This window comes from Protomyctophum parallelum (genome assembly GCF_964188405.1).
Source record: "Protomyctophum parallelum genome assembly, chromosome: 20".
In the NCBI taxonomy this organism is placed as follows: domain Eukaryota; kingdom Metazoa; phylum Chordata; class Actinopteri; order Myctophiformes; family Myctophidae; genus Protomyctophum; species Protomyctophum parallelum.
This window is the reverse complement of record NC_139718.1, coordinates 27,374,625-27,394,125: the sequence shown is the minus strand read 5'-3', so window position 1 is coordinate 27,394,125 and position 19,501 is coordinate 27,374,625. Positions and strand designations below refer to the sequence as shown.

Sequence of the window (19,501 nt, the reverse complement as noted above, 5' to 3'; positions counted from 1 at the left end):
GTGTTGTGAGTGTGGACTTATTAAGAAGTATTTAGACCTACATGGTTACCTTGGTGGTGTAGCGAATCTTCTAGACCAGACCCAATGTCGTCAACCCTAAACCATTCCAGCCTACAGTATCTGCACCTTTGGTTTATAAATCCCCTCATCAGAGAATCTTTCAGAATTTAGATGGACAGTGAAAATGTTCTTCAGTGGTTAAGTATCATGCATGCCATGAGTCAAATGAAAAGCAGTGCTGTGTTCATAATTTAGCACTGTATTATTTATGTTTATATTTCCTTTCTATATATTCCCTTTGATTATGTATTGAAGCAGCTTTTAAGATTGATTTGATTGATATTTTAGTTTTTTAGTGAGTATCTTGTGAGATTTAGTTAGCTCAGTTGCGTTGGACAGATCTTATCTGGGGAGCCACTTGGCTATTAGTAACTCTGCAGAGACAACACCATGAGACTCAAGAAGGTTGACCAGCAACATGCTGGCTGACCTTTCACCTATACCTAAATTTAAAGGCAAAATTCAGCTTACTCAAAATAGTAGAACTCATGAGTTCATTCAAGGATCAAGATTTTTTTATTGAGTGGTGCAACCACTCCAAGGAACAGCAATGTCCGTGTTCACTATATGTGACTATGTGCACCAGTATGACTATTAGCACCAGTAGGGGCGCAGTTGTGCCAGAAACAGAGAGAGATAGTGCTGCACTGTTGCCTGCTAATGAGAGAGAGAGAGAGGAGGGGGGGGGGGGGGGGGGAGTTGCACCACTCTGTTCACACGGGTGTGATTCTTTTAGGTACAAGTAACCCCCCTACATTTTTATGTTCATTATGTTCAAGTGTGAAGTCACCACAGAGGAAGTATTGAAAGCAGTGTGAAATCACCACAGTGGTGAAATCGAATTACTAACACAGATTATGGGCCCTATTTTCATCAGTGCTAAACCTAAACTACTTTTTTTTACTAATTTGATTTTTTTTATTGTTCAAATAGCCGATCTACAAGCTCACGTGTTGATGTAGACCGGCTAGTTGAACTATTTTAATCTGTTTTTCGAAATAGTAAAAAGGCAAAGAAGTTTAGGGATAAGGGGTTTAGCACTGACAAAAATTGGGCCCATTATGTGTTTGAACTGAAGAGTAGGCCTATAACATGTTCACGATTTTCCTACTCACCTCATTCCACAGTTCACAACAAAATGGCATGGTTTCATTCCAAAATTAGACCACCCTCATTAAATCTATTTGTTTAAAACAATGGAATACATTTACACAAATAACTTTATTTATGAGTCAATTTCTTACAATAATTTCATTTTTATTGAATCAGTTTTTAAATACTGACAGACAAAAAAAAAGTAAAAAACATGTATATTATATATCCTGTTGCACTGTCACAATTTTAACACATGATAGTGCATGTTTTCTTTGGTGTGAAGGCAGACCTTAATTGTGAAACAGACATGCCCTAACCTGGATAACAATAGCCAGACTGCCGGGTAGCTGCCACTGTGCTAGATAGTTGCACAATGCTATCTTGTTCCCTCTGCTTAGCTATTATAACCACAGAGGCTGTGCTGTGTTCACCGAATGTGTGTAGCAACAATTCTAACACTACAGTATGAGTTGGTGGTTCATCAGCATTACCTACTCAATTAGTCAGGGCATTTGAAAACTAAAGCCATACAAGCAGCATTAATTTATGTTAACACATTAATTTACCTGAGAACAGATTCTACAAATGTCTTCTGAATCTTGACAGTTTACAGAAACCTACCTTTCTATGTTAGTGGTTCTCAACGTTTTACATGTCAAGGACCCAATCTCGTTTAAAGCTGAAAGTGCTAAAACAGTGAGAATAAAATGTCTTGGATTAAGAATACTGTATACATTATATGTACTGTATATGTAACAGACAGAGCTACAAGGCCTTTTCTCTGAGACCAGCAAGATATGGGAGTTAATTTGAAATAGTTTTTTCATAATGAGAAATTAAACCGGTAATGAAAGCAAACATTGTCATTCAAACTCCACTTGAGAGATATACATAACACTGACTTTACTTATTGCAGCAAGGGAAACAACAGCAGAAAAAGCGTCTGCAAGGATTATTCTTTTTATATTTCACAGCCACCTTGAGCTTACTCGTAGCACTGACAACATAGTCCTGGGTGGCACCTACGTTTGACTCTATATTGTCCAGCATGCACCCCTGCTCCTCCACCAGCATGGCCATTTGAAAGAAGAGGTCGTGAATGTCCCGGATGCGGCCCTCCAGCTCGAGGAGCTCCTTGTGGCGATTCTCAATCTCTGTGAGGGCCGACCGGGCAGCTCTCCCATCAGTGAGGAGGTTGTCAGAGAACACGTTCCACTTGCCCGTTTCTATCATTTCATCAATCTGCTCTCCAGTTACTTGCTTGCCCATAATCTCGGCTTGCCTCTGGATGCGGGTTTTGCAGTTCTCCTTCTGGGCCATCTCGGCCTCGTTGTATTCAGAAATGGCCTCCTGGAAGACAATGGTCAGAGAGATAAACTGTGAGCGCACCATGCGCACCAGAGCCGCTGTAGGCCCATATTCTGCCTCCAGCTCCTTGCTCTGTTTCCCCAGCTTGTCCAAACGTGCATAAATGGCTTCCCCTCGGGCCTTGATGCTACGTCCGAGGGTGTTGGAATCTCGTTTGATGCTGCTCATCCTTCGGACGGATGTGAGGAATCGGGTGTTCTGCTTCCCAAGATGTTTCACATCCAACCTGATCAGGGAGATCTCCTTCCGCATTGACTGGGCCTCCTTGAAGATGCAGTCCATCTCATCTTCTCCATTGAACACAATGGAGCCTGCTGCTGGAGCCTCTTGCTCCAGCAGGCTCCCCTCATGCTCACTGGTCTGTTGATCCTCATGCCTGCTCTCTGTGGCTCCAGGCTTGGGAGTGACACTATGGAGCGCACTTAGTCTGTCCTTCATATTGCCTGCAAAATGGAAGAGGATAGAGCCTTTGTATTATTTTTGATAATAATGTGCTGATCATAGCGTTTGTGCTTAGGACCTGCTTTCTGGTAGCCAGGATACATGAAAAAACGTTATGGTTCAGTTAATTTACATAGGTAAAGTGGAAATTTGCCTTCGGGCATTCTGGAACAGTAAAGTGCTGCTAAAATACAACAGCAATACATAACATATATTTTCATCTGCAGCAGTGGGTGGTATTTTATGTCCCTGTATTGAGTGAGTGGCCACAGCAAGGGCACAAATTATTTCTTGTACACATTTTTCCTGGCTAGTGGGACTTTGAGTCCCCTGCCAGATCTCCAGGTCTCCAATGATCTTGCGGGTGGGGGGTGGTTGGCTGGCATTGAAGCTACTAAAGGTGTATTTATTGTCAATGATGGTTTCCAGTTATTTAGTTATTATTTTGTTCCAGTTCTTCATGTGCTACTCCATTGGTTATGCCTTTGTGTGATGCTACCAGATTTCAAAATAGTTTACAATCTTAAAAATCTTGCCAATTACTTAAATTTGGTTTAACCACGTACTGTAAGGGTTGGTAGAGGTTCTTCGTCACAAGAGCGGAAAGTGCTGACCTTGCCGGTGTAATGGGAAGATTTGGTCTTCGGCGATATCTTTTGCTAAATGGGCAACTTAAGTTATTAAGTTGCAAAGCTTAGTTTTTTAGATTCTCAGAGACTATTAATGAAATTATAATCGGACAGAGAACTGATGCTGGCGAAATGCCGTATAAAGAGGTGGGGTGACGTCACGACTAGGTAGGCGTGACGTCTATACTTCCATTCTGATGACAAAATGAATGTTAGCAGGACATTATGCAAATAAATGAGACAATGTTGAAAGATCTTTTGATGGGAGTTTAGATTATCTGATCACATTGCGAAAACAAATGTTTATTTACTTTGTCTGTCTGAGGAGTCATAATTAGCTGGCAAAGATGTGACTTCTAGAGGCAGCTGTGGCCATGACCCAAATAGAACATGTATCATGCAAAATCTTTGAAGAGGAAATTGTACTTCCTTTATTAGAGCCCTGGGTCTTCTTGTCGCCATCACAAAATGTTGTATCTGTGTGTATATAGGCTAGTAGACCTACACCTATTAGGGTATTTGATGTAGGCCTGGCCCTATACTGTAGGTTTTAAATTTTAACATACACTAACACTACTACAGTTAAGCATCACACGACTTCAAGGACTGCAGCGTAGGGAACAGCATCCTGACCACAACACAATTTAGCTACAGGCACACAGACGTAAATGTAATGTATTTTCTTTAGAAATCACCATTTCAAAAAGTTAAAGGTAGACGCAATTATGCGTAATCTTGTAGAAAAATCCCACCACGGACACAAAACATGTAACATTATTTAGACAACATTACACAGTCATATACGTAGCAGAGTGATATAAGCCTACCTTCTCGTATACGTTCCAAAGATCCTTCAAATAGCCATACACAATAGCACTTAAGAAGAGTAGGCTACGCAACGATTCATTTCACCATTTCTCTTCGTAAATCGTAAGGGTGAACAAAAATGTCAACATCTTCAGAAATCAACCGACAGTTGAGTTGATGGGAGTTCCCGCAGAGTGGGGGTGACGTGAGTCCAGTCAAACTTTCCTCATACACACTGCAGCCTGCACTGCAGCAGGTGACTAAAAGTAGCCCAACCAACGCGGAAGATCACGCCTTGTTTCACCCCGTTCCAATATTCACCACGTTTTGCAGGGTCCTGACAGCAATTACACATAGCCTATATTCTTATTCGAGTGTAATTTGTCCTCGCACACAGATTAATCTTCCGATTACGCAATCTCACTCTGATCTGTAGGCTACTGCAGGCCTAAATTTGGTAGGATATTCTATCAAAATGTCACGTCATTGTCTGCTTTATTATTATACAATGGTGAGACGCACCATGCAGAACAAGTGAGTTTCTACTTTCTTTATTAAAGCAAAGCAAGTTTACTTTATTGTTAATACAACAAATAAACTTGCTGTTGAAATGTGGTAGGCCTATATACATTTTGTATAGCACATTTCAACAACATGGCAATTCTTTTTTTATATATTTATTCAAGATAGAAAATAAAATAAAACCAAATTTGAAGCAAATCTCAATCAGCTAAAGAGTAAAAATAAAGCCATTAAAAAACTACAATGACATGAGATCCCCACCCCCCTCCCCAACTATTTACATAAGTTAAAGGTTACACTATTCACACAATTAAGGTCACAACACAAGCAATGCATGCAGCATGTAGGCAAAGCCGCAAATGCCTGAGTGAAGGTTTTTTTGGACTGTAGGTCTCATTTACTATGAAATCGTGCATTTCCCATTAGTCACTCAAAATCCCCATACATGGGGAAAGCCCCCATATATGGTACCCATGTCTTGTGACATCATCAGGGATGGAGATGTTGCATAGTGAATGCGACGTGCTGTCGCAATAAAGCCCATATATGGAGATCCCTGATGTTATCAATATTGGCCAGCAACTCTACATCTGACCTCGAACCCTTAGATCTCCATATAATATATGGATATATGTCAGAACCTGTTCTGGGGGGTCTGGCTGATTCTGGATCGACTGCAGTTAACTCAGTCCGTCTCTCATCTCATTTCTAGTGAATGAAGGGAATAGACACATTTTGTTTACTCTACTGTTGCGTGTTTGTGCATGCAAAGAGGGTGCAAGAGGCCTGTCTGCATCTCATATCTGAGAGAGATGCACCAAGGCTGAGTGTGTCCCTCAAAAATATGGTTTATTCATTTTATTGATTAATACTTAAATATGGGCCAGAGTGATATATTAATTATCATCATGTTGCACAGTATTCCTAATTCCTAAACACAAAGAGCTTTATTTTGTATTCTTTGTAGGGCTACATGTTATAATCTAGGTCACTGTGTTCTTTCTTAAAGTTTCCTGAGAAGTGAAAATTAAGCTACAAAGGCAGAGCAATGTATAGAACATACATACTGTAGGTCAGTATTAATATCACCATCAACATGAATGTACTTACTTGTCTACCTGAAGGACTTTTGATCTTTCTACCAAACTCACCCAATACGTTTGATTGACTATAAAGATTAGCTTGAAATGTTTGGTTAGCAAAAATATATTTGTTGGTAAAATCAGTGATGAAACATTTAACTCAAGACCTGAGGCCGATTCTACAAATGCTTTTTTTAAAAAAATTTAAGATTTTTTTTTTTGCGGCTTACGCCTTTTATTGGTTTTTGAAGGGACAGACAGTAGGCTGACAGGAAACGGGAGAGAGATGGGGGAAGACATGCAGTAAAGGCCGTGTCGGGCTCGGGAGTCGAACCCGCGGCACACTGCGACTGGATTACCAGTCAGGTGCCCAGACCGTTACGCCACGGCCTGGGCCACAAATGCTTTCTAAATTAGTAGTTTGCACACTTTCAAGGTTTTTCGAATTCACTTCAAGAATGTAAGCTAAAATGATATTGTAAACAAAAATCGATACAAAGGAAATTAATCAGTTTTCAGTTGTATTCACAAAGACTCATAATACAAGGCCTCAACTTCTCACATACATAACATACATCTTGATCATACATTGATCATACATCTCAAACACACCTGCTTAATTGCTATAAACCCACACCTGATCATAACAATTATAGTACCTATAATTACAGATAATTTATATAGTGTGTATAGTGAGTTTATGTTGTTTTGTTGTGCTGTGTTCCTATGAGATACTTTCTTTTTAATCTAAAGATCTTTAAGTAGTTGGAAGTTCAGACATGGCGGCCAGCAAATAAATCTTATCATCCCTTAACACAATTAAGAGATTCCAAAATGTAGTTTTGAATACATAGCGCTTCTTTCCCAGACACTGATTAATTCAATTCATTACAATTCAATTTTAGCCTATTATAGTGCCACATCATAGCAAGTTGTCTCAAGACAATTTAGAGAAGAGACCCCCCCCCCCTCACACACACACACACACACACACACACACACACACACACACACACACACACACACACACACACACACACACACACACACACACACACACACACACACACACACACACACACACACACACACACACACACACACGTATAAAGTTTCTGAAGGTTGTCCAACAATCTTTGAAAAAATGTTCAGTTGTTGCAGCAGTTGTGACTTAATTTGGCCTGTACATTGTATCGTTTTCCTGTTTAATCATTCACTTGGTCAGAGAAAAGAGGGTAATAGGCTATATATGGAAGAAGGAAGTTGGCCGGGCAGTTGGTTTGTTGCGGTGTCATTACCACAGTACATCTGAATACTGAAAGTATTACAGAAAGTATTACAGATGCTATAGGGCTACATGTTTATCGTATAGATAATTCACTCGATTACTTTTTCAATTATTCAAATAATCTAGTTTTTTATAATTATTATATATTTTGTCAATGAATCAATGTTAAAAAGCTCTGTTTAATACTTCATCGTACAACAGTGTCGCAATGTGACACATTGTGAGCTATTTTCACTCACTCTCTCTCTCTCTCTCTCTATCTCTTTTACGCCATACGGTTCACGTTTTGACATTGGTGGTGCCCCTATATATGAGCTGAAGAGAAAGCATGTTTTGTAGGTCTCTCAACATGCGATTCTAATTATAGGAGTTGATTGGATATTGCCATGATGTTTTTTTTGTCCGAAATAGGCCCTACCCACAAATTCATTAAGGCAACAGGCAAACAGTACCAAAACCCTGTTTTGCTGTATAACACATGACTCACAACATAATTTCCCATTTGCAGCATTTGTGGCACTCCCATCACTTTTGGCTCTGTGTTGTTTAGATTCCCCTTTAATTGTGATAAAAATGTTGGGTAGATTGAAAGCATCTTTTGCTAAATAGGACCCTCCCACAAACTTTGGAAGTCCTGATTAACCCCCACGAGGGCCCCAGGGCCAGTATTTGTTTGGGGGCTCCCATAGCGTGTGGAATTTCTGGGTTTTTCAGGGCCTCAATCCCAGTCCATAGTTTGGCCATATACTGTATATATGGATTTTTCTGCCTTCATTTATACAGGGGGAGAGAGACGGGGAGAGACACACAGCAAAGACCGTCAGGAATGAGACTCAAACCAGCGTTGAGCTGTCAGGCTACTTGTGAGCCCAGCTAGGTGTCCGGACCGCAAGGCCATGCAGCGATCCGGACAATAACACTAATTTCTGCCTCCAGTGTGTCTGGAGATGCCTAAGGTGAGGTTTTAAGATAAGCAAAGCACACATCTGCTGACCTCTAATCTGTGATAGCTTGGGGCTGTAAGAAGAACTACTTTTCAAAAGGGGATTAGTGTTTTACCCGTGTATTAAAATGCGGTCAGCTGTGTCCCAGCCAAGGGAGGGCCTCAGAGTAAAGATTTTATCATGTCCATTGTGTTTTATTTTGCCCAAGGGGGTCTAGTGGCTCATGTCACTGGTTTCAGAGCCGAATGCGAACGAAAATAAAAGCCTGGGTACCGACGCAACAGGTTTCAAGACTTGAGTTTGACTAAACTGACCTTTCAAAGACTCTTACTTCTCCTCCCTCTCTGGACTGTCTGTAATCATGTAAGAAATGTATAAGTTGGAGAGGGCCGAACATTTTGAAACTGTCTGGTGTGTTTCACATACAGCTACTAAAGGCTGATTGATTCTTCAAAAAATCTGTAAGAGCACTGTACTACATGCAATAAGGTTTGACTGATTGGTCCAGTGGTGTCACACACAGACGCACGCACGCACGCACGCGCACGCGCACGCACACACACACACACACACACACACACACACACACACACACACACACACACACACACACACACACACACACACACACACACACACACACACACACACACACACACACACACACACACACACACACACACACACACACACACACACACACACACACACACACACACACACACACACACACACACACACACACACACACACACACACACACACACACACACAAAAAACACCACAGTAATAGAATGTCCAGACTTAACACATATGTACCACAAGATGGCAACAAAGTTTGGATTCCAGACTTTTTTTTTGCTTCTCTAGTTAAACTATAGTCTATTCTGTATGTATACTCCAGGCACTTCCAGTAGGGGCCACTGACACTTTGCTCTCTTTGGCTGAGATGCCCCTCTAGGCAAATAAATAGGCTAAATTAATTTGAATAACTATAGTGTGGTTGTTGCTGCTGCTATTATTATAGTTTGATTGTGCATTACATTACATTACACATAGCGCTTTTATCCAAGGCACTTTACATAGATTGTGCATTACATTCACCCATTCACACACTGATGGCAGCGGAAACCATGCAAGGCACCAACCGGCACATCAGGAGCAATTAGGGGTTCAGTGTCTTGCTCAAGGACACTTCGACACTAAATATGGGGGAGCCCAGGTTCAAACTGGCAACCTTGCCGTTACCATCCGGCCACTGAGCCACCGCCTCCCCTTAGTTATAGTTATAAACATGACTTGAATATCAGATCAGCTAGGTGCTTGAGCCCTTGCCTGCCCTTCTTGGATATATTATATTTTACAGGTAGAGATCATGGTTACTAATTGTGTTTAGAGAATTAAGAGCCACAACACAATTCTGCACAGAAAAATCTTCCAGATAATTTCACTTAAAAACAGAACTGCGATCGTGTTTACACTGTCAGAATTAAATTAACAATGAGAACATTCCAAAAGTGACCACAGAACAACAAGTCTATTTGAAGGACCTGTATCAAATACTTAACTATTCAAAAGTACATGCTTTAAAAAATACCGTAGTATTCAAAAGTACAAATTAGAAAGAACATTTGCATTGTAATATACTGCATTCCTGTATTGAAAATTTGAAAAATATCCCCAATATTCAAATTAATGTAGCCGATCTACAAGCTCACAACTAGAGTTCTCAAATTCAGAGCGAACCTGAACCGGCCCGACCCGACGTTTTCCTAGGGTAGGGCCTAAAATGTATGCTAATTAATAGGGCCGGCCTAGCCTCGGGCTCCATGAATAAAAATATATGTATTGATAATTTAATAATAAAATAATAATAATAAAAATCATATTATTTTTCTGTCTGTCTGTATATAATTTAATTACCGGTATCTAATATGAAGATAGTGCTGACTGGCGTTTCACTTTTACTCTGTGACAGAGTTTTTACCAAATTCTACCCAAACCCAACCCTACCCGACCTGACGTTTTAGGTCTGGGTCGGGCCTACATTTATGCTAATTAGTCGGGCGGGCCGGACCAGTTAGGGCCCAGTTAGGGTTGGGCCTTAATTGTCACTCACAGTCACAACACATAACAACACTGTGAGATTGTAGATCTGCTACTTTCACTATTTCACTAACATATTTAGCTGCACTGAGTAAGAGCTAATCATGGTTAATGTAAGTTAAGTTGTAGCCTACTCGAGACAGAAAACAATCTTGATGATGAAAATGACTTGGGCCACAATGGGAACAAACCCCCAGGGCATTAAGCATAGCTTTTTAACTGTACTGTCATGTACTGTTCTCAATCTGTCTGTCAATCAAATTAATCAATAAATCAATAAATCAATCAATCTTAAAGCTCCTATACTTTCTATGCTCGCTTCATTAGACTATAGTCTGTTGTTTGGTGGCCAACCAAATAGCTTCATCACTCAGCTCAGCAAGTGAGTGAGTGGTTGGCATGCCAAAAATGCAGTGCATACAGACGTTTCCAAGATGCTCTTTTCCCCCCTACAATATCAAGGTACTTTTACTGTACTTGAGTAGTTCTGTCTTTGTTATATGTTTAATGTTTGTCCATTTCTTGAGATAAATATGAACACCATTCTTTTAATTATGAAGATAGGCTACTATTACATGGGGACTATTTGACACAACATTGACATTATATTATGGCTCCACTGATTTACAGTATGTTGGTTGCAGTGCTTGGTCAATCCAGAGGCACCATGGAGGATTCATCAACTGACCAAGCTGACAAATCCAAAAAAAAAAAAAAAAAAGTAAGAGGTGATTATTAAGTATATCAATCTGGAATCTCTTTTTAGCTACCAAACCTGTACTTGAACTGGACACAAAAAGGACTCAAATCAGCATTTCTACATGTAAAACTGATGCTAGGCTATCTGTGTCCCTCCTCTTGAGTCTTTATAGACCTCGATCTTGCCCTCAACCAAAACCCTGAGTCATTTTCTTCCAGATCAGCTAGCTCCCTTTCCCATAAACTCTACTCAGCACTTATGCAACATGGCACCACAAGGAGTGTGACTGTGCTGAAAGTTGTCATAAAGTTACAATTTAACCAGTATTTTAATCTCGTTTTTAGATTTCCTGAAGTGAATGGAATATGCCCAATTGCCCATAGGGTGAGAGATTTTTTCGAATTTACATTAAGATTTATTTTGTCTTGCTACTGTTTTTCTATGTCGACCTTTTTGGAGTAATCTCTAAAGCCCTTGTAATATGTGTTGTTTCTTCTTTTGAGGGTACCCTGATGGTCCCAGACTAGGTCCCTTCATGTCTGTTTCATCATATCCCCTCAGACCTCAGGACTCTGAATGCTGTAATCAGTGAAGAAAACATCAGCTGTTTCCAGTTACCATACAGTTACCATAGTGTAGCTGTGAGCTGTGACTGCAATTAACTCATCTTATTAACTTAGTATGGAGGTTTTGCACAGAAACACCAGTGTCTCAGGCCATTTTATTGAATTAACATGGATGTTTGTCATGTGTTCGGAGTGTCTCTGTGCTCTGTGGATTTCCCAAGGTCTAACTTTTTAAAGGTAATATTTTTTTTGCTGTTTCAGGTGGCCTGTCCCTAGCTTTGCACCATGACAAATCAGGAGGTCAACGATGGCATGCTCCATTAAATGAACATACCGTATATCTCAAAGTACAGACTGTACAGTTCGGTCAAAGGTGAATATACTTATTCAACTATCCTATGTTTCTTTATAATGGTCAGTCATGACAAATAATTCTGGTAATTGACCATTCTTATCAGGCACTAGAAACACCAATACAAGTGCATGCAATTCCCATCTTGGTTAGATAGAAAATGACAAGGACCAGGGTTAAAGAAACAGTCCTATTAAACTCATTGTACCTCTCCTTCACATTGAAATATCATTACTTCAACATTTCAGAATCAAATTGTTCACTAAAATTGGTTCACATTTTTAATACTGACCATCAACGTAATAGACTTCAAGCCTATTGGGTTCTCACAGACATGTTGAAATGTTTACTTCATAATGCAATAATACATGAATGTATTCAGTTTCCCTTACAATTATATAATTCCAAACAGTGACACAAACAGCAAGGAGCCTGAAGAAAAACAGGCCCTCCTGATGCTGCAGTTCTAAGTCAGTTCTCCAGAAGTGCCCACCACTCCCTCTGGTAGATGAACATTGAATTATCAAAGAGGTTCTTGCAGCATACTGTAGGCAACATTAGACTGTTTCAGACTGCTCTATGTGTGGCTGTTTGTTCTGCTCGTGATAGTCTGTCCGCATGCCCCTGTTTAATCTCCAAATTACATTATGATAAAGTCTGTTTTGCTCCAGAGTAACATTTGACCAGTCAGTTGATTTCTGTTTTCAAGCAAGCTTCTTGTTCCTTACATAACCTGGTATACTGTTATGGTTTCATTTTAGTATAACCTTTTTTTTTAAAGGTATATTCAGTGATTTCACTTAATTCAAATATCACTTATTTTTTTGTTTTGTTGTGATAATCCTCTCTACTATAGAGTGTGCTGACCATATAAGGAGTTCCTTCTTGTCCCCAGTTAACCCCTGGGGGTCAAAAAACCTTAGGTTTCGTTTTTGGCTCTCTATCCTGATTGGATGAAAGGCTTAGGTCCCAGCCAAAAACGAAACCTACGGTTTTTTGAGTGAAATCACTGAATATACCTTTAAGGATTTGTTTTGGGGTTTTGTGCCTTTGTTGATAGTGAAGGCTCATACATAGTCTGGATTTACGTTGGTTAGGTGACCACCTAACTACAACATGACGTCACGAGCCACGGTGAAGAGCAAACCACCGCCACCGCTCCAGCCCATCTCTCTGTTTTTACTCACCACCGCTCAATGTTATTTCAGCTCCGGTGGTCAGCTCACCACCGGAGCGGTGGTCACCTCATCACCGAAAATCCAGACTATGAATAGGCCTTTAAAGTGAAGACGGACAGGAAAGAGGGAGAGAGAGAATAGTCCAGTAATAATGTAATTTAACCTCAAACTAATTGCAAAAGAAACAAACTGATTTTCTTCAGTATAAATAACAGAAAAAAAGTTGTCTGAGGGGAAAGTATTGAAAATGGCCTGTACAGTATGGCCACCATAGACACTTTTTTTATTCAGGATATATTGAAGATGCAAAATCACCTGTGTTTGTTTCTTTTGCAATTAGTTTGAGCTTGATCCTGTATTTTCCATAGATTTCCTGTACTAGAAGGGGAGAGACATGCAGCAAAGGTCGCATGCGCCTGGACGACTAGGCCAGCGGGCGCCCCATTTTAGTATAACTTTAATCACTGCAGCACTGCTGCGTTATAGCTAATAAGCAGACATGTATATGTCTATTAAAGAATGCAATGCTAAGCTTGGAATGTAACATTAATACGTAATGGCCCAAGAGATATACCTTTTCCCTCACACAAATTGATGATTCATGGTTTCAAGTGATACAGTAGGCCTACATCTGTACACGCAACTCAGATGTTACATAATAGTATGCGTCTAGATTTTGGAATAGAACTCTTATGCTGAGTACACTGTACTACAGTACAAGAGATTTTTTAAGATGTATTGTAATTTTGAATAAACCAATGCTCCATTTACATTTACCCTTCGATCTTTAGCCACTACTGTGGGCCTACATCACAATAGCCTACGCTTAAATACAGTATCCCACTGTGAGGACTCAAATGCTTGTTGATGCATGTGTTGTGGTTCCATTGTTCATTGAGAATTTAGATGATGTGGCTTGTTACAAAAAAAACAGAAAATTTCATTATTTAACAGTTAAATAATGCAATTTTCAGTTTTCTGCTAGGAGTTAAATTTGAACTCCTAGCCTCAAATATTGTAATATTTCTTCATAAACAGACATACCACATGCAACAGATGTGGTGTGACAGTAGTTACAAAACCTTCTTTATTCCCAACAACGGAAGCAATGGACATGTGTGTGTGTGTGTGTGTGTGTGTGTGTGTGTGTGTGTGCGTGCGTGTGTGTGTGTGTGTGGGGGGGGGGGGGGTCATATTCCCATGAGACAGCTAGCTAGATCTGCCAGTAGTATGGAAAGTCATGAACCATATGAGTTGGCTTGTCCACATATAATGTGATTTGCTTGGTCTTTTATGCTTTGGTCTAATTGTATAGGTTCCCCTTTGAGGGGTCCAAATGTTATACGTAGAGATAATCTTAGCTGTCATTTCATGTGGACATAGGCTAAAGCTCAAGATGCACACTTCTGTGTCTTACCTTAACCTACAATTTTAATATTTTGTTACAAATTAAAGGATATTATGCACTATAGGCTATTTAAAAAGAGGTGAGACCTACTCTGATGAAGTGATTGAGAGCATAATATAAAGTAAACGTATTATGAATTACTATGGTAGCTTTTTAATTATAGGGCTCATTGGCAAAATATATATATTTTTTTATGTTATATTGCTGAAGCAATGTTTGTTTTTACGGGCCATCAATGGTTTTCAAACTTCTCACGCAATTTTGTTCAAACTTTGTCTTGAGACCATTTTTATAAGTAAAGCTGGCTCTAATGAATTTAGGCTATATACTTCCAAAGGGGAAGAAATTAACTTCGAGCAGGATTCGATTCAATTCCGTTCATTGAACTGAACTGAATCCAAACAATCTCAGTTGTTTGAATAAGTAAGCTTATGCCCAAGGGACAAGTCCTGAAATTCTGCTCATTGTGATAAGGTTCAACCTATATTTATTCTATGATGATGTAAATAACTATAAGTAAGTATAGCCTATATTTACTGCAAGGTACTTGTTGTATAGGCCTTATTTCCATTAATTGATACTTTACTCTATACATCTCAGAGGCAAATACTGCACTTTTAACTCCACCTTTGACAGCTTGCTGATTTAGATTATTAATAATTAATGAAATTGTTTAAAAAATATATCCTATGTATTAAAATTGGTCTCAATGATCAGTAATTAGGCCTATATATAGATAGGCCTAGTATGACTCTAAAATTAGCATTATGTAGGCTAGGCTCTAATAAGTGGGTGATGCCTATACTTTTACTCTTGCTAATTATAATCAACTACGATTTTTATACAGTAGGCCTACTTTTAAGTGTAACAAAGTAGGCTATTTTTACAGAGTGACATTGGCACTGTAGCCTACTCAAATCCAAATCTGAGAATACCCCTCCCCTCACACATGCAGCTATGCCCATAATATATTTTTTAATAATGTCTTGTAATAATGTACAAAGCTCCACCCGCCTGAAGTGAACCTATAAGTTTGGTCTCACGCGTATACACACATGCGTGCGGCCAAGCAAGCTTAGCATCCTGGTGGATGTTCTTTTCCTAGATGAATGGGTGTTTTTCTCAGTCGTGTAAGGACATAATCTACTCGGCAGGTTTTTTGATGCAGTGAAGGCGTGCCGGACCGGGCCGGACTCATATGGCCTTCATGTGATTCTGCGGGGAGGTGTTTGCTAAACGAGTTTTCAAGAGCCAGGCTGCACCATTTGAGCATTCAATATCTCTCGCACACAGACTCCGGGTCGTCCGGGACCTAGCCTATCCATCGCTTCTGTGCGCATTTGGGATATTTTCAGCACTGCGAACAGTCAGTCACATTCCGGATAGCGAGGCGCTGCAGTTCCGAGAATGGGAGACACACATTCTGCGCAACGGGGAGCAAAGGATACAGCAGTGGCTGATGAGGAAAGTGCCAAAGGGGATGATGTTGAGACTGAAGACAAGGTATTCGCTTGGTTACTCGTACTTACATGATACATGAAAGATGCACGGTTCACACGAAGAGTTGGCATAACTAGACTATCATGTTTTTCCCGGGCAAACGTTGAAAGTTGCCACAAAAATCTGTTTCTCAATTATTAGGCTATTATCAGTTTACAAATAAGTAATTATGTAGGCTATATAGGCTAGCCTACTATACCTTCATATTTGATGTTAGCCTCTGTATGAAAAGGGGAAACATTGAGTCACAGGCATTTATTATCAGTCTACTCTAAAGATGTTGTCAGTAGGCTATTGAATCCTATTGAATGCTGCCTGACAAATTTTCAACATTTAATCCCTTTGTCCTATTAGAACAAATTGCTTGCCAGGCTTAATCACCCAAATGTTTTCCAAGACATTTTTAATCATAAAAAAATCAGATTCTGCATGCTTCTTACTGTGCAACTGTATGGCTATAGGCTGTAAAATACTTCATTAAAACCATTTTTGCCTACAACAGTGCATGTGCATGGATTCTTCCAGCATCACAAGTAATCCAGCTATTCTGACATTTGTTCCATAAGGTGCAATGCTTATCCATAATATGCATCTTGTGATCTGGTAGTACTGGACTGGTACCATGACTTGAGCTTCTGATAGGAGGCTGGTCAGATACAAGGACAGTTTAACAAAGTGCGTTCTGCTTTGTAAACAAGGTGATATGCTTATGTAGGCTGACAGGAAATAGGGAGCGAGATGGGGAGTCTGGATCGGGAATCGAACTCCCTACACACTGTCACTCTGTCAGGCTGCATCAGAATGCTGCTTCCTTCTCAGAGCAAGGGAAAAACAACCCTACTGAATTATATTGTACAATGATGAGTTCTAAAACCTTCTCCCAAGCAGAGTGCATTGTGATAGATAATGGGGATAGAAAGCCTAGCTATACCTAAGCTATAAATGTACTGAGCTGCAATGGTTTTGAACTGTTTGGATGGAGGAGGAATAATGACTTTCCATTCTTAGGAGAACCTAAGTAAGGCTCTTTTCCTCAAGGGAGGGATGGAATTTCCAGCACTGGCTGCACTCTGGATGAGACATTGATTATCTATGTACAACATGATCACTAGCCGAGCCGGAAGTCCATTAGGTAGCTTTGTCTTTTAAGACTTTGAGAGTTATTAGGGTTGAGTTAAGCTGGACGGATTCCATGGTACGTTTGTGATTTGATGCATAAAGCTGACAGCCTAATTGAATTTGAAGTGAGATGAGCCCACTTCAAATGAATGTGTCTCAGTCAATCAGTTAATGTTGTTTTCATTTTTAAAGTTATCTTGACCAAAAGTAGTCTGACAATTGTCATTTGTCTCCAGAGTAACTCAACTCAACGTTAGAATATCTCACTACTACTCTTTTGCTATAGTCTATCTCAGTACATCACTACACCAGCATAATTTAGGCTACACTAAATTATACTGTAGCCTAACATCTTAATATGGACCTAATGTACTTTGCTGGTAAGTTAACACGTACATTAACCAAAGAGCCCTGGCTATATATATATATATATAGATATTAGCCATACATTTAATTTAGCTTAAAGTTAAAGGGATTTCACTTAAAATAAATAATATAATAAAACAAATTGGTCATTTTATCGTCTACTCAGGCTTAAATTGTGAACAACCCAGGCAGTTTTTAAGCTGCTCGATTCAGTAATTAGATATTTGATATTAATTTTAGCTGCCCCACCCCCTTCCTATACAAACGCATTGTAACGTCAAACTCCATTTTTAACCATGTACATGTTAGATCAATCAAAAACAACCATCCTTGCTTCTGGTGACTGATACTGTCCTCCTAATACGTGAGGTGCCGTGTTTATTTTGGGAAAATGAAAAGCATCATGCATGGAAAGAATAAGGCTCCATCACACTCACACTCACACTCTCTCACTCACCAGTCACCAGTCACCAGAAAAAATGTGTTTTCGATTAATCTAACATGGTTAAAATGGAGGTTGAAGTTACAATGGGTTTGTATAGGAAGGGGGCGGGGCAGCAAAATAAATATCAAATATCTAAATACTGAATCAAGCAACTTAAAAACTGGTGTGTTCACATAAGTATAAGAAAGTGAAATATTCCTTTAAGGTAGGCCTACCATGTCCACATATGGGTGTGAGGACTCCTCACTATAATGCTCACTATAAGATAGCTCAGTTTGGAACCTCAATATCTATGCTTTAGCTCCGAGATGAGGTTTCGTGGCAGGATATCCCTGCACAGGTCAAAATGGGGTCGAACCATCCACAAACAATGGCGAAAACCCTTTTCGCAGTATCGTTTCCAAAAAGTAAAGGTATCAGAACCGAGATAGTTGATCAACTTAACACAGGCACATACAATTTTAAGTGAGGGGTGGGCTTACAAAGCGGTTGTTTGTCAGCCAGTACCATGTTTTCCCAATTAAATCTTACGGAAGCAGTACTGCGCATGTGTCGGGGTTGACTGGACTACATTTTTATTAAAGCCTAATTTAAGCAGTTGTTTCACCTCGGCCTGACTTAAAATTGTACGTGCCTGTGTTAAGTTTATCAACTGTATCTCGGTTCTGATACCTTTACCTTTTGGAAACGATACTGCGAAAAGGGCTAAAACGTAGATATTGAGGTTCCAAATGGAGCTAACTATAAGATAGCACCACATCTGTCTATTGAGTCTATATCTTAGAAGAGGGCTGTGGATAGCGCAAAAACTCCCATTTACATAATGGGTGGATATTTCAAGATAAACTATAGCCTTATCAAAAAGAATACCCGACGACTCGCCCCTTTACCAACTCGCCCCCGCGAAAAGTGTTAATGTAGTTAACAGTTAATTTAGTATTTCCCTCCCTCCCTGAAATGATCTTGTATACAGATTTATTTGATTGTATAGTAGTCGATCTCTATACTCTATACGGTGACTGCTTAATTAAGTTAGTCTTGTACACTTGAGCTCTCAAGAACTCCACTGGAGAAAAAGGCTATGTACATAACTGTAGTCGATGTCATACATTTAGCCTGTTCCGGTTCATTTTCCCATAGCTTAATTCGATTGGCTCACCAGAAGGTTTGAACCAGACACACATGACACCTTCACGTGTTTCAAATGTATTGCCAACCCAATCAAACAAAGGTATGGGAAAAATAACCAGAACAAGAAACAGGTATGCCCCCTTCTGGAAACCTGGGACTATATGCAAAAAGCCTATACAGCCTGTGGTGATTTAGTTGTGCGTAGATGTCACTTGATGTGATGTTTATTTAAAAACAATCACTCCTGCCAGTCAGTAAGGGACAAAAGTGGCAGGCAGTAAAGAAGTGAAGGAACAGACATCAATTTAATCCTCTCTGTAATATTGACTGGCAGTCAGTGGGATCCGAGTGTACTTTGAGAACTGAATAGGCCTTCTTCCATCCAGTTAATTAG

The 19,501-nt window shown here is 39.7% G+C and overlaps 1 protein-coding gene across 1 annotated transcript; it reads right to left on the bottom strand.

Annotated features, from left to right (window-relative positions):
* Positions 1 to 1,306: 1,306 nt before the first annotated feature.
* On the bottom strand, positions 1,307 to 4,615 carry stx11a (syntaxin 11a). Its single transcript, XM_083791344.1, has 2 exons — positions 4,421 to 4,615; positions 1,307 to 2,966 (listed from the first exon to the last, which is right to left on the bottom strand). Exon 2 carries the CDS (start codon positions 2,959 to 2,961, stop codon positions 2,059 to 2,061), a length of 903 nt encoding a protein of 300 aa, XP_083647470.1. The 5' UTR covers positions 2,962 to 2,966; positions 4,421 to 4,615; the 3' UTR covers positions 1,307 to 2,058.
* Between the last annotated feature and the right edge of the window lie 14,886 nt (positions 4,616 to 19,501).

Coding starts and splice junctions, on each gene's coding strand:
- stx11a (XM_083791344.1), bottom strand. CDS start 2,961: ATGAAGGACAGACTAAGTGCGCTCCATAGTGTCACTCCCAAGCCTGGA.